Below are 15769 nucleotides of genomic sequence, written 5' to 3'. Positions count from 1 at the left end.
CCTCGTTCTCCTGCCCCTGCAGCCTGTGTGGGAGGTGTGGTGAGCGAGCAGAAGGGAGGCACGGAGTCCAGGCGCCCTCCAGGGCCGAGGCTCACGTGACGGGCCGGGGTCAGACCTCAGGCCTTTGTCCTGCAGCGAGGCTGCCATCCCGGCTGGGGCTGCGCCTGCACCTTGTGGGGGGCTTCCCACTGTGGGCAGGCGCTCTGGCCCTGGGGCTGGCCGTTCATGGCCTGTTGGCCTGAGAGCTCACAGGGTGAGGAGGGTGACCGTGGACTGACGTTGAATGTGGGTAGCCTCTGGTTCTTTTCTTAGGCCTTCAGGGCGAAGAAACAAAAAGTGCCGCTCTGCCCTGGGCTATGGTAAGAGAAGGGAGGCTTAATGCTGTGAGCTCTGGGGAAGACAGGTCACCACGGTTGGGTGTGTCCTCCCTGCCTGTGGGAAACTGACACCTGTAATGGGAAGATAAGTGTGATGTGTTTGGGCATACGAAAGAATTCTGCATCTCTCAAGGCTCGTCATTGAAGAGTCGTGCAGAGGCCTCCAGACCCGCCTGACAGGGTGCTTCGTGGGCACGAGCTTCGTGGGCACGAGCTCGGTCAGCACCGAGGTGGCCTACATCCGTGTTGCCTTCCTGTTCTGTTCGCACGTGTTCCCATCCTGATTTTAGGGCTTTCTAGAACTCCACAGCAACCATCTAATGATATCAATAGTGAACTTCATTCAAGTTGTTCAGGGTTTGTTGCGAATACTACGATTTAGAATAGGGAGGATGTTTAGGATTTGTGTATTTTCTTTAAAAGGCAAGAAGTTTACCAGACTCTATCAGTACGCTACATCTAGAAAAGTGTCCTTTTCAGTGACTGCTGATTTAAGAATAGTCAGGTTTTACTGAAGCCAGATTCACCTTATCCTTGAAGAGTGAGTGTGACTTGATTGTGTGTCCCACTTTGTCACCATCCCGAGTACTTGGCAGACAGGAGCATGGGTGGTCCCTGCCCCCAGTGTGTGTAAGGTGTGTGTTTGCCCTGCAGGCCTTGAGCCCTCCCTCTCAGGGACCCCAAGATGATGGGCCATGGTGTCAGCTGTCCCATCCTTTCAGTGTCAGGAATTCAGACAGATGCCCATCTTGCTCATCTCTGTAAGAAACGACCGCTGCCTCATCCCGACACAGGGGGAGGACCTTATGTAGAGGGCGAAGGACTACAACTTCACCTCCCCTGGGGGCTGTACCTAGTGCACACGTGCTGAGGAGGTGCTGGCAGGCCCGTGGATCCACAGCCACCGCTCCACAGGCCTCTCCTGGTGTTCCCCTGAGGCCAGCCCAGAGCTTAGTGAAGGCCACTCTCAGGCCGGCTTATGCCAGTCTGGTACTGGCAGCTGGTGAGGCCAGCGCTCCGGTTCTGCTCTTCTCTCGCAATGTTGGGCCTGGACCTGAGGCGGAGCCCCGGGCCCGTATCAGTCCAGGGCTGCTGGACGCAGGGACCTGAGCCTCCTGGCGGGTGTGCTCCGCCCCCCTCCGTAGGGTTTGAGGACAACACTGCCCTCCCAGGAGATGTTTGGTGAACAGTCCAGGAGCAAACCCTGAACCTCTGTAAAGCAGTCCTGCAAATGGAGACACTGGATTTGTGTTAAATAAACCTTGGCGTGTTCAAATTAGTCCTCTCTCTAGAATCTGCATTCTTACCTTACGTCTTGTTTTTCTGTCAGTACTGTTCGGACACCTTAAGTCTCAGATTAGGTGGTCTCCCTGAGGACACCTAACATGTGGCACAGTTAAGCAAACATGTAGAAGGCGCTTAGTCTGCAGATACACATGGATTGTTTCACTTAAGATGCTTCTTTAAGGAAATGTGTTAACGGATTTTGTAAAAGTACTGGGTTATATTTAGATTTAATGCTATAGTACATTAAAGTGTAACAGATACCAATATAATAATCCCTAGATGAGATAAGGATTTTCTACTTGCCATTTGGAAAGTGCAGAGGTGTGACCTGTGGTACTTAGGCCCTGAGGAAATGAACAGGGTTTCAGGAGGCCCATCGCTGCTGGAGCTACACGCTGAAGGCGCTGGGCAGCTGCTCGGTGCTCTAGAGGACAGCTTGTGGAGGGTTTTTCATGTAAGTTTCCCCCATCCCCATTCCAAGGTAACTTAAATGGGAAAAAAAGAAACCACACGAAGAGGACACAGGACCCTATAGAAGACGCTGAAGTTGAGGACGCTCCCAGGAAGAGACTCAGGACCGACAGGCACAGTCTTCGGAAGGTAATGACGTCCTGGGCGGGCCTGGCTGCGGGAACCAGTTCCCCCGGGCCACAGGCGGGATGCGGGGAGGCGTCCTCCGCAGGCGGCAGCTGGAGGCTGGGGCTGGCCTTCCCCTTGGAGCTTCCTCAGGAAGGCCGCTGAGGAGAGCAAGCTTTTATCTGCCGGGGAATTGAACACATCCCAACACTGAATGATTCTTGATGTTCAGTTTCAACAAAATTGTGTACTTAAAATGACTCTTGAATGTAGGGCATATTATTCAGTGTATAAATAATGAGTTGACAGGAGAACATCAAAATCCACTGTATGTTATGCTTCATAAGAAGTTTAAAAATCCATTAAAGGCATTGAAATAGGTTTTATGAACCTATTTCGTGGACAGGAGAGCACTCTCCCGGGGCACCTGTCAGGTGTCCAGCAATGAGCTAGGTAATGAGCTAGGTAACACAGACGTGTGCAATTACCTGGGAGCACATATTCAGTTTCTCCTCTGGCCACCTGCCGTTGAAGTGGTCCTTTACTGGCAGTCATGCTGACACTGGTTGCTTTGAAATATTTGTATAAAGGATTTACCTAAAAAAAAAAAAAAAAAGTGTGTGACCCTGGACATTTGAAATACCAAAATTCACATTAAGTAGCTAGACAGAAATTTTACTAACTAGTAGCTCAGGAAATAGCAGATGATTTTTAAAGAGAGTAGTGTTGAGTTTGATTTTTATAAACCCAAGTTGATAAGCCATATCAGGTATAATTCCTAATATGCTTTGAGCACTTGGATGGGCCAGGTAGCATTCCCAGTGCTGGGCGGGCACCTGTTACTTTGTCCCCGGTCTTGTGACCCATCCCTGCTGGAGTCCGGGGCAAACTCGGCCTCCTGGGCGGCAGGGTGGCTGTGAGGCAGTGGTGCCCCAGTGCTGTCCAGACTACATTGTTTGAATTCTGAGCGCTAGACCAGTCTTCATGATAGTTTTGTGTGTGCGCTATTTTTCTGTTGTGAAATGTGCTTTCGGATGATCTTTGTTTGTGAGCTTTGTCTGGGGCTTATCTCAGGATTGGAAATGGTCCGCCTGGTGGGCTGGAGCGAACCGGGCGCACTTCTCATGGACTGGGCTCCCCTAGGGCAGAAGTGGCGCTCCCTCCGGTTCGCTGCACTCTGAACCCAGAGGACGGTTGGTAGCATGTCGAGGAGGCTCATTCCAGGTTCTCAGAGTGGCTGGTTAGGTCAGGGTTGGCCTGGCCCCTGCCCCTCCCTCCCAGCAGCTGTCAGAGTGGGGCGGGTGGGCAGGGGAGGATCGGCCCAGTGACGGAGAGGGTGTCAGCTGGGCGGCCACAGTCGCTGACTGTCTGTGCAGAGCACGCCTCCGCAGGAAGACGTTTCTGTCACACGGCTTTTCAGCAGCCTGTGTTCGTTCACATTGGAGACTTTTCCCCTTTCTTTCCTTTTTCTTTTTCTTTGTTCTCCCTTCCTTCTTTCCTCCCTTCGCCCCCCCCAACCCCCCTTTTATAACAGAGAGAGACGTTCACAGACAAAACATCCCGCACAGGCTCTTGCAAGGCCATCGAGGCAGCCTCCTCGCTCAAGAGCCAGGCAGGTAATGTGGGCGGCGCTCCTTCCAGGTCCCCTGGGCTGGCGGTGGGCGGCCGGCCTGGTCCTGTCCTCGGGGAGCCCCCCTGGGGGGGGGGTGGAGCCAGGGATGAGCGTGTGAGCAGGAAGCTGGGACCTAGAGGGGGCGGTGGGAGGAGGTTCTCATGCGGTTAAGGGTGAAGTGCTTTAGTGTGAAGTTGTTTTCATGGTCAGCAAGTGTCATTGAAGTCACTCTTCTGCTGACTTCTACTTGGCTGTATTGTTTTCAGTTTAAATTATATTAGAGAAGTGATTCGAATCAGAAATGTCCAGGTTTCTGACTTGATGGTACCAGTTGTTGCTGTAAATCCCACTGTTTTTAGTACCCAATTCTCCATGTATATTAGCTAAAAAGCAAAAGTAATGACTGGTTATTTCTGTTCTACATGTTGAAGAAACTAGCTTAAAATGTTTGTGAAAAATAACTGTCAAAACAATGAAGGGGGAATCAGGTCACTTTTTACCTTTTCATTAATTATCTTTTTGATGTATCTGTCTGGTAGTTCATTAAAGAAAGCTTACCATCTCCAAATCATAATAAGAAAGGAAAATAAAATTCAGAGTAAGTGAAGATTGGAAATGGCTCTGTTTCCCTTATTTTGCATAAAGAGCTGTACTGATTTTTAAAAATTAATTGAACAGACTGTTTTAAAAAAACAGACGTTTGTGAACAATTTGAACACTGAGTAGACATTTGATGATAGAAAGGGTTGTTACTTTTAAGTGTGATAGTGCTGTTGTGGCCGCATTCAGACCTTACGTGCAGAGGCGCTCTAGCTTCCCATGGGTAAAACCACATGCCTGGGATCTGCTGCAGAAGAGCCGGCAGGGGGACGCGGCGCCAGGCGTGGGTGGACTGGTGTGGCCCAGGTGGTGGGTTGGGGGCCGGGCAGGGGGACCTGACATCAGGCTTGGGTGGACTGGTGTGGCCCAGGCGGGGCTTTGGGGGCGGGGTAGGGGACGTGGCACCAGGCGTGGGTAGACTGGTGTGGCCCAGGCGTGGGTTTGGGGACCGGGCAGGGGGACGTGGGAGTTCACTGTCCAGCTCATCAGCCCTGATTTTTCCACAACAAAAAGTTAAGCCCAGAAAATCCATCTTCAGAAACTTCATTTATTAGCGGGGTACTTTTAAAGCAGGAAAGAGATTGAGGGTTTAAGGTTTCAAACTTTACTTCATAAACCAAAATTATCTTACAGCCACAAAACATCTGTCTGACGCCTGCAAACCCCTGAAGAAGCGGCACCGGGCCCCCGCAGCGGCGTCTGCGTCGCTCGCCTTCAGCAAAAGCTCCTCTCCTTCCGCGTCCTTAACTGAGAACGAGGTAAACTCATAATAATAGTGACCACCACGCACGCACACAGAGGCCGCTTAGCTCCCCACACTGGAGTGTGATAAAGGGCAGACCTAATCAGCGCGACACGGGTGTTCTCCACAGACGCAGGGAGGTTAGGTGCTCTGAGCCGTGTCTGTTTCAGAGAGCAAGACACACGCACACGGTGTATGCGTAAATGTACGTGGCTGTACTTCAGTATTGATGCTTTTAATTGTGCTTGAAATCTGTCTTCAAGATGTTGGTTCTGGGATTTTTCACCCGGTCCTAACCTGACAGCGTGAGCGGGGCTGCCCGCGGGGCTGGTGTGCTCACGCAGCGGGATGGCGGGGCCCACACGCTGTGCACGTGCCTTGTGCCTTCCGTGACTTTGGGTCCACAGCTTTGGTCCTTTAAATTCTGGCATGTTTTTAGGTCCCTGAGTGTCGAGGTGAGTCAGGACTGCCGTGGTAATGTGACTTCTCTTTTCTGGACTCGGAAAGTATCCGCTAGTGAAATTGTAGCTGTTTGAGGCTCTCACACTTCACTGTATCATGACATCCAGAGCATCATCAAATCTGAAGTCTTTGCCGTTAATAAAGACAAAATGAGAAGCAGCCTCAGAATGTAGGTATGGCCCTTTTTCGTCCAGAGGGAGTCTGGGATTCCCAGCTGTAGAGACTACCCAAGGAGCTTGTTGTCGAGTCTTAATTTCTTGTTATTTTGTTCCCTGTGATTCTTCTTCTCATTGTAGACGTGAGTCCTGATTTTAGACTATCTGTGAAGAGATGCTCACCTTGGGCTTTTGCGGAACAGGGTAGTGAGGCAGGGAGTGGGTCAGAAGGCGACACTTCTGATGTGGTCTCCACTGTGGTCCATGGTGGGGACGGGGTGTCCCCTGCTCTCTCAGCATCAGCTGCTTATGCCCATTAGAGGGGGCCGGGCCTTCGGGGGTGGGCTTCTGCTCTCGCAGGCGTGCAGGGGCCTCGGGGCGGTGTGGGGTGGCGCTCTCGGCCAGTCTTAGTGGGTGTAGGTAACTGAACATTTCTTACATTTGGGCACGGTCAAGACAACACAGGAAGAATTCGCTGAGCTCCTGGGAGCTTACTGAGACATGAAAAGGCAAATTCTATACAAAACGTTTTTCCTAGTTTTCTTGTCCAAGTTCAGATTAGTATCCTAAAAAGTTAAATAAAAGGTGGTCTGCAGTTCTAAAGAGGAATACTAAAAGTTTCAGTTCCACAGACCCTGTCACTTAAGGCAGTTTGTTTAAAACACTTTTTAATGAGTTTTTCTGGCATCATATTTTGGCCCACGTATTTGGTGGAGTTTTTACTTCCACTGCTGTCAGATACCATCAAAAGAAAAACACTGAGGCCGCTGGGATCTTGTCTGTTGTTCCTGGTCGTGAGTCGTGTGGGTTAGAGGCGTGGATCTAGAGCAGCTCACCGCGGGGCCAGGATGGCGGCTAGAGGGTGAAACATGTTTGTCAGACACACCTGACGGTCTGACATTGGTTTTGACCAGGATGAGTTTCATCTTCCTGGCTTAGACATTTGTTCTGAACTTGGGAAGACTTAGATGAAGCATTTTACAATCATTAGGCTTAATTGATTTTTAATTCTTTAGAACTTCAGAAGTAGATTATTAAATACATTTATATTAAATACATTAAAATCATACACCATTTTGCATCTTGAAGGTGGTACATAGATTCCGTAGTGTGCATTCTGTTCCTTACGTAAAAACATTTAAGTTACTAGGCTTTTTCTATCAGGCCACTTTTGTGCAGCTTATATAAATCTCACATTAGAGTTCATTTTTATTAAAAGCGCTTTAGGTGAACAAGAAGGCTTGTCTGTTTCTGTGTTAACACTACTGAACTACAGTGCACACTTACGACGTCTGCCAGGCTAAGTGCCTTTTAGCACGAGAGGCAAAGCGCAGTGTTGTAAAGAAACATTCTAGAAGCCGCTAGGTCCGGTTCTGGTGGGCACTGGGCGACCATGGGGCTGCTGTGTGCAGGGTTCAGACTGGCCCCTTATTCGGGGTGAGTCACATGCCCTTTGCATGTTTATATTCTCTCCTTTCAACACCATTGATTAAAATAAGGAATTTTCATAGGGTTGGTGTTTCAAGACATTTTAGGTCATGTTGTGGTCTAAATTCCTCTCACACAAGGTATATGTGATCAATAAAACCTTACATTAGAATAGTTATTCCATAGTAGTACTGCATCCCCTAATGAGGAGGACAGATTAAAATCACACACTTGCATGACAAAGGCCTGGGAAGTAATTAATGTGATTTAAGTGTTTTGTAATTTCATTTCTTATTCCCTTAGTAGAGCAAATTCTTATTTTTTTCGCCTTTACTGGTAACAGCTTTTATGGGAGCCCACACCAGCCAAGTTGGATTTGAACTCAGCTGCTCTGTACTGCACTTAAAATGATGTAATTTTCCAAGATGTCTGCTGCAGGCGGCGTGTCATCGTGCACACTCAGTGGCATTCCTTTCACAATCAGTTATGGAAGATGTGTGATAATCTGTTTTTACTGGTATTAATAACACATACAATGAAGAAAACAGATAACAAATTTTAAGACCAAGGTAAGATACCTAATCAAGGCCATTTAACCAATCACATTCATCTCATAACAGAAACACATTCATATTCCAGTGGTCAATGTAGATTTCAAGTTGAAAGGATGCCCTCGATCAGGGGCTGTCCTGGGCGTGTGACAAGGACAGCACACTGAAGAGGTTCATCCTGTTAGAGGTCGTTTTTCTCCTCTAGTTCATAACTTAACTGAATTTTTATTGAAAAAAATGTCAGCACCTGTACCTTCAAAAATGAACAAACAGCACACATTAAAAAGAGTCCTCGTTGACTGTTCTCATTGCTAATGGAATGTATTCAATCCTGTAGATAGTGAACTAATTTCCAACATAAAAGGCAGGAAGACTTTTGATTCTGTCTTTTTTTACTAAACAGTTTTACTATGACACTAGCTATAGTAAATTTGTAGGAAAAAAATGTCATTTACAGTATCATTGTGAACCATTTAACTCTTTTGATTCAATAACCCTTATCTGGGGGGGGTCCTATAATCAGGTTATTTACACCAACCTCTTCACTGGTTGCTTTTGTAGAACATGAGCCATTATATTAAATGTCTCAATCTTGGGTGACCACCTGGTGTGCCCCAGGGTGTCCGCATGTTTGCATGGTGAGGAAAGGCCTCCGTGCCCTTCAGGTCATAGAGGCGGGAGGGCTCTTCACGTTACCAGGCCGGTAGCACTCGGTTCATTCCGAGTGGACTCTTCAGGTGTGTTTTTCCTTTAATGAGAGTTTCTCACTAATACTTGTGTTCTAAACCATTAAGTAGTGTAACGCATGTAAAACACTTGGGGTGCCTGGCGCCTTGCAAGGACTTAGTGGTTCGCTATTGTGACAATAATGGTTATAACAATAAAAATAATAAAATCACCATCATTCCATTTTTATCCAAAAGTATACATTTTGCTTCGGCATGAAAAGCAATCCTCTTGACTGCACTGTGCGCGCGGGGATAAAGTAACCCTAGAAGCGGCACACGCCGGGCTTGACTGATGCTTCCGGGTACTGGACGGTGGCTGGGGGCGCGACTCTGCTCAGACTCCGTGGACACGGGGCCTCCAGGACGGCCTCAGTCACGCTGTCCCTAAGGGACGTGGAGGAGCTCGGGACTGATGAGGGTTCTCAGAGAACCAGTCACTAAATTTTAAAATGTGGAAGAACGGTGGTGTAAAAATGACCCTAGTTCAAGAAGCCATTACCCAAAGTAAAGACTCGAGCCTGGAAGGCCTTTGACAGTCAGGATTAAGAGACTTGTTTGAAATTATGGCATGATGGATTTTGAGTTGGTAGCCAGCCAGCGACCGACACGTGATGGGTGGGTTAGGAGCCAGCAGAGAAAGGGGCGCCTTCCTTTTTGATGGCGATGACTCGATGCTGTGTCCACAGGAGCAGCGTAGACTTAGCCTCAGCTGAGTAAATAGGGGTGAGTGCAGGAGAGGGGGAGGGGGCGACGCAGTGTGTCTCAGCGCTGGTGGGGGGGGAGCTCATCCCAAGGCAGGCGGGAAGGTGCCCAGCAGGCAGAGGCAGATGTAGTCAGCATTGTTGTGGTCTCGCTGAGGAGCGCTGGTGGGGGGCAGAGTTCCCGAGAGGGCCTGCCCACAGCTTCCCGAAGGAGGGGAGTGGAAGGGGCTCCTGCTTTGAAAGAGCTTAGGGTCAGGCAGTAGTTTGTCTGCAGGAGTACAGATTCATTACGCTGCTGTTTAGCGCGGAATGTCTTCATTTCCTAAGGTCAAAGTAACGCTGATTCACCCTGGTCTTTGGTCATTTGAGCTGACAGTTGTTGAGGTGACTGGCTATACCATGCACAGAGTCACTGCCGTGACCGCTCCTTCCACGTGCCACGCTTGGGCCTGGTGGGGAGGTGGCTGCGAGGAGGGCCTCTGGAACAAAACGGGAGGCCACAGGCGGACACTAGTCTGAGTGTACAGAAGCTGAGATGGTAGCTGTTCCAGAGACGAAGGTAGCCCGCGGTACCGGAGCGGCCCCCCTGGGCCCGTGCCGTGTTGGGTAGAGCTGCTCCCACTGCCGCCCCGGACTCCTGTCTCCTTGTGCACCTTTCCCAGAGTCTTCAGCTGTGGGGGCTTAGGTGGCTGCCTCTCAGCCCTCTCTTTAGCATCTCGCACATTTATGCCTCCCAACTGAAAGTAACCTCACCATTTTAAAGAGGATATTCCTAAAAACCGACAAGAAACCTAAGTGAAGTTTCACAAGGAAGCAGAGTTTCAGAAACGTAAGGCAAAAGGGTGGCTTTTTGCCGTGTGTGAGTGTGGGAGGGTTAGCCTGCTCCCGGGTGGTCTCTGTGAGGTCCCCGTCCCAGCGTTAGCTGTGCTTGATGCCGTGGTTTTCATGGGAAGTCCACGCAGAACCACAGGAACGTTTCAAGTGGAGTGCTCAGGGCCGGGGAGTGGGACGGCGGGGGCGGGGGGGGGGGGTTGGCCATTTCAAGAAGTTGCCGTGGTAGGGGACGGGAGCAGCTGAATACACCGGAGCAGAGGACAGCGGAAAGGCGAGGTTTGCCGCCCCTCTCGGTCTCCTGGGCCCTGGTCTGCTCCCCCAGGGTTAGGTCTGGGTTGTGTGAGCATGGCCAGACTGGGGGTGACTCTCATACCTATCGAGTCTGTCTTAGAAATGTTCTAACGAAAAGCCAGACTGTAAATTAGCATCCACTTCCGAAAACATAAAAGGTGCCCAGGTGTGGGCTTAAAATTAGGGTTCTCCACCAAAAGCCTGGACGTTGGGCCCGCTGTGGCAGATGAAGAGCTGAGATTTTGTTCATCATTTCAGTAGCAGTGTAAGTGTTTTATATAAAGGAGCGTCCTCTGTCCATTTGATGAGTCCAGTAGAAGGAGCAGTGCTTGCCTGGAGGGTGACTCTTGGCTGGCTTGGGCGAGGCCTCGTGCGGCCCCAGGTGGGCAAGAAGGCACCCCCCCCAGCCCCGGCCCAGGAGGGACTCCTGTCTGAAAGGGGAGCTGGGGAGGACAGTCACTGTGACTTCGGCAAGTGTGCCCGATCCCTTTTCCATTTGGTTGTTTCTGACTCAGCTCCTTTCTGAAGCTCCTCCGCTCCTTTCAGGTGTTAGTTCACGTTGAAGGTTGTTCTGGTCACAGCTGGTCGTTTGTATGTGGACGTGTGAGAGCGGCCTTGACTTAGTGTGGAACTAGCATTTCTGCTTTAAAATCAATAGCTTCACCACCTCGGCTTTTAGAAACCTGTGAACAGAAGTAGTAGTTGTTGAGGACTCAGTTTTATCTTTTAGATTATGAATCTAAATTACAGTCTTCTGCTGAAAGAACCGAAATATCACTATCTTATTAGAAAAGGTTTCTCAAAATGCTCTCAAATCTATGATTGGCTTTCCTTTTTTTTTTTTTTAAGAAATATGCTGACTCCTGTATATTTTAGGATTTTTGGTCAGTGAAATTGATTTTCATCCTTTTAAGTACTGTTTTTGCTGTTTTACCTAGAATATTAGAAATTAGTGCTGATTTGCTTGCCAGTGATGGGAAGTTGGGTGTCCTTTGCAGGTAACAAACACATGCCTTGCATCCCTCCATCTTGTTGCTTGTACTGCCAGGGTCAGGGGCCACTCACTTTGGGCATTTCCACCAGCGAGGACCCCTGGGGGGCCCTCCCGCCTGCTCAGTGTCTGTTTAGGAACCAGACAGGCCTCATCTTGTGAGATGCCTTTGTAGCTACCTGGTTACCTGGTAGATCCATGGCTACAGTGTTTTCTGGCCTGAATGTAGGTGTTGGGGTTTTGCATATACTTCTTTGGCATGTGTTTCGAAGCATGTGCTAACCGTCTGGGGCATATTGCACCTTCCAGAAACGGCTGAGGCTGGGGAGGGCAGCCCGGCCCATCAGTGGGGGTGGGGTGGGTCGCTCAGCGCTGGCCCCTCCCCAGCTCCCCTCTCTAGCCCACTCTCTGTGGGACAGCCCCCGCTGGGGACACAGTTGGGACAATGTTGGGTTGATAGGACATTTTAGAGACTCATTTTATCTGTGACGAGGGCTGGCCTTGCGTCTGGAACAGCAGCCCCACGGCCTGCCTGGTCACCACGTGGTTCTCACTGTCACCTCCTGGGGCTGTCGGTTCTCACAGGAGCTGCCTGGTTAGAAGGTGGGTGTGAGGATAGTGCCAGAGTGTGTTCCCATGACTCAGACCTGGACTTTAGGGGCAGCTAGGAAGGGTCGAGCTGTGTCATCTAGAGGGGTTGCTTTAATACAAGTTCAATAACTTTTGTTTGAATTGTAGTATTTCAGGTGATGAATGACTAATTTACAAATTACTTTAATCCCACCCTAATATTTCACTGTGATATTAACTTGGAAGACCTGTTTGAGATTAGTCTTTTGACTTTAAGCTCATTAAATCTCCTGGGCACAGGATTCGTATCATTTGTCAATCCAAAATCCTATGTGAACACACTTCTAGTTATCTGTTTCTTCCTTTACAAAAGCGTAACTTAAACATAAAAGTAATGTTGGTTTATAGAAATATCTGTTGTTCAAGGTCTGTAATTGTATTTTAAAAATGATGTAGTGTTCAACTTGTGAAGGGATGTGTTTTGTTAAAAGATTTGAACCTCACTGTAACTCTGTCCGAGGCGTAGGGGACTGCTCTCCAGCCCCGGCAGGGAGGGACCTGCCTGGGATGCGCACGAGTCGCTTCTCGAAGTCGGTTTAAATGTGTTCACTAGGTTTCATTATGTTCGTTAATAATCATCCTGAAAAATCCCTGTAATGATCACGGAGACCGCATTCTCTGCCCGTAGAGGAATGTGTTTCTGAGGCGAACGGGCAGTTCCGTGCTGTCACATACTGAGTAGAGTAGAGTATTTTCAGACTGGAGGAAACTGGAAAGTCAGGAGCTAAGCTGCTGGTCGAGCAGCTGCAGGCATGGCTCTGGCGGATTCGGGCGCGGCGGGAAGTGCCCGGCAGTCCGCGTCCGTCCACTCAGTCGCTGCGTTTTTCTCTTTCCGAATGCACCCTATTGGATATGGAATAGACCATAGAGGTCGTAGCCTGAGATTTGGGACTGTGTTGGGACCGTGCAGGTGAATGTGTCGCTTTCACAAACGCATCTCCGAGTAAGTACCGGCCCCTGGTGCACGTGGAGGTGGAGCCTGCAGCCGGAGCCAGGTGCCCGCCCGCTCTGCCCTCAGACCCCCGGCCGGCCGCGTGCTAGGGGTCCGCCTTGTCGCGGGGAAGGGGTGCGGTGGGATGGAAGCTGGACCCTCCCGCGCCCGTCACGGACTGCGCTGTTGTAAGGTCTGATGCTGTGTGTGTATCTTAGACCCATCAGGACATGCGCCTCGTGTGTGTCGTGAACACTTATACTTCCATTCAAAATATGTATTCAGTGTTTATTTCCTCAAACCAGACTTTGTTAATTTAGGAAATATCTCCAAGTGGAAACGTGCTCACTTTTTCTGTAAATCTTAAATAAAAGGTGCTGTTCCTTCCTTTGACCCAGGACTGGTCTGTGTTTTCTGTCTTTCTCTCCGTGCATTTTTTCTTTCTCTTTTTTCCTTTTTTTTTTTCTTTTTCTTTTTTTTTCTTTTTTTTTTTTTAGCTTTTAAATTTGTTGCAGCCACGTTGAGGGAAGAACCTGGGTTGGTGGGTCGGGCACCGGGCTCTTCCCTGGAGCCCACGTGAAGGCCCTTTCTTTGGGCCTCGGTTCTCAGGCGGCCTAGTGGGACCAGGGCCAGCGGGGCTGCTGCCCTTCCCAGTGCCCGGCTGCCCCAGCACCTGCTACAGACTCGCCTCAGGTGCTCGCCCCCATCTGTGACCCTGCATCTGACGGACACGTCGAATTGGGGTTTGAACTCAGAGCATTCTTCCAGTTTACTGCCTTCTTTCGGGTGTCAGTGTGGAGGGTTAGGAGGTGAGCCGTAGGGGAGGGCTCCACTGGGCAGCCTCGCGGCAGCGGGCTGAAACCTGTGCTTTAGTGCTGTTCACGCTGTCAAGCCTAGGAGAGCATCCAGGCTGGCACGGTGGCCCACACACCCGTCACCCTGCCACCGGTGCCAAGTCAGCCAACACATCCCTCGAAAAAGTCAGCCCACTTTAACACCAGGTTCTGAGTCAGCAAAAACCCCTTTGTTTTATCAGGGCTTTTCCTTCTGCTGCTCCCCGTAATTTCAGGGAGGTAAATCTGGGAACATTTCACTGCTGAGGCTACGGAATTGGGTCAATGGCCTGCTGGGGTTCCTTTTGTTTTTGGTGTTTTTTTTTTTTTTAAAAAACAGTGTGGCCCGATTCCATTTCTAGCTTTGTGTTCACCGGCAACCAGCAAGCCTAGATCATACTTACTGGTTGCTGTGATTACTGAGGTGTGCAGGAAATGCAGCTTATACGTTTGCTCTGTTGAAAAATTCAGTTTTCAACATTTATTTGATAAACATCAGATAAATACCAAATGTGTTTTTAGGCTTTAAACAAACCTGAATTTTATATATGAGAAAGTTTTCTGACTAAAGATTTATTGATTTCTATTTAAAGATTTGCTATTGCTGGTCAAGTGAGGGAAAAAGCCGTGTACAGTGATGAGGGGAGGCTGTAGCCCGGCCTCACTCATCGCTGGTAAATGAAGGCGAGACGGACGGAACACGGCCCGTGAGTCACCGCATTTGCTCCGAGTCCCCGTCTCTCCGCCTGTCGCGCGGACTGCCGTGGGCACAGGCGGCAGCGTGTGCCCCCTCCCCACCTGTCCCCGTGGGGGGAGGCGAACGGGCGGGCGGTCAGTTACGGGTGCGATGAGTCTGGAAGACCGGCTCCTGACCTCGGTGAGCACGCGCGTCCCGGGTCGCCGACCGTCTGACCACGGTCGGAGTGACACGATCGCGCCACCAAGGCCTGCACTTGACACAAAAGCATGTTGGAGGTTAACTTGTTTCCCTTCCCTTAAGGTAGTTGAACCTTTAGCAGATCGGGTAAGAAAAGCCAAGATTCTGGGTCCCCAAGCCCGTCTTAGGTCACCTACTAGACCAAATTGGGTTTTCATAAAAGTTACTTCACTTTTAAGGAATGGGGAGAGGCTGTTAAGCCTTGTGCCCCTTGCGCACATTGTGTACCAAAAATCAAGCGGGTTGGAGCCCGTTTCCGAATTTGTACACAGCTTATCGGCAAGTGTGTTGTCACGGACACCAGTGGTGGCCGCGTGTGAGGGGAGCTGGCGGGGCTGCTGGCGGCCACTGTGAACTGTCGTCCGCCTCTTTCCTCCCAGGTCTCGGATGGCCCCGGAGACGAGCCCCCGGAGTCCCCAGACGAGAGTGCGGACGAAACCCAGACCGAAGTGTCCGTCTCGTCTAAAAGGTCTGAACGAGGAGTGACCGCCAAGAAGGAGCACGTGTGTCAGGTGAGGGGCGGGCGGCCTCTGAGCAGCCGGTCGGGGAGCCCGGCCTCGTCGGCCCTCCTCCCACCCCTCAGCCGGGGCCCCAGAGCCCTGGGGGTCGGGGGATCGTGTGGAGTTTTGTTTCTCACACCTGGTCTCGCGCCCCTGTCGCCTGCAGCTGTGCGAGAAGCCAGGCAGCCTGGTGCTGTGCGAGGGCCCCTGCTGCGGCGCCTTCCACCTGGCCTGCCTGGGCCTCTCCCGGAGGCCGGAGGGGAGGTTCACGTGCAGCGAGTGCACCTCAGGTACGTCCTGCCCCGCCCCGCCCCGTCCCGCCCCGTCTCTCCGTGACCCGCCCCGCCCCTCCGTGCCCCGCCCCGCCCCGCCGTGTGCTCCGGCTCTCGGCTGAGGTCACTGTCCACCTCCCGTCCCCTGGCCGGACTCTTCACAACTGGTGCCGTGTCGGGAGGACACCCGGAGCCTTCCCGGGAGCCCCCGGGGCCGGCCGTGGGGCACCTCTGCAGTTGGTCTGCTGCCCTCGGAGGGAGGGTGGGAGCCTTTCTTGGGAGGAGCCCCTTCCCCAGAGCTCCTCGCTCGTTTGAGGACGCGCCCCGCCTG

At 50.8% G+C, this 15769-nt stretch overlaps 1 protein-coding gene across 4 annotated transcripts in view; it reads left to right on the top strand.

Annotated features, from left to right (window-relative positions):
* NSD2 (nuclear receptor binding SET domain protein 2) overlaps positions 1-15769 on the top strand; it is a gene marked incomplete at its 3' end in the record, with an annotated part of 74149 nt that overhangs the window by 43623 nt on the left and 14757 nt on the right. For 3 of the 4 annotated variants that reach the window (XM_082653456.1, XM_082653457.1, XM_082653455.1), the window contains exons 7-11: positions 2146-2264; positions 3775-3856; positions 5086-5210; positions 15047-15178; positions 15333-15456. In XM_082653456.1, coding sequence (XP_082509582.1) covers positions 2146-2264; positions 3775-3856; positions 5086-5210; positions 15047-15178; positions 15333-15456 — 582 coding nt within the window. Of the gene's footprint in view, positions 1-2145; positions 2265-3774; positions 3857-5085; positions 5211-7582; positions 8562-15046; positions 15179-15332; positions 15457-15769 lie in introns of those variants that run through there. The other variant, XM_082653458.1, reaches the window with a different exon arrangement.

This window comes from Grampus griseus, assembly GCF_964374135.1.
Source record: "Grampus griseus genome assembly, chromosome: 4".
Lineage (NCBI taxonomy): Eukaryota > Metazoa > Chordata > Mammalia > Artiodactyla > Delphinidae > Grampus > Grampus griseus.
The sequence above is the reverse complement of the archived record's forward strand: the minus strand, read 5'-3'. Positions and strand labels throughout refer to the sequence as shown.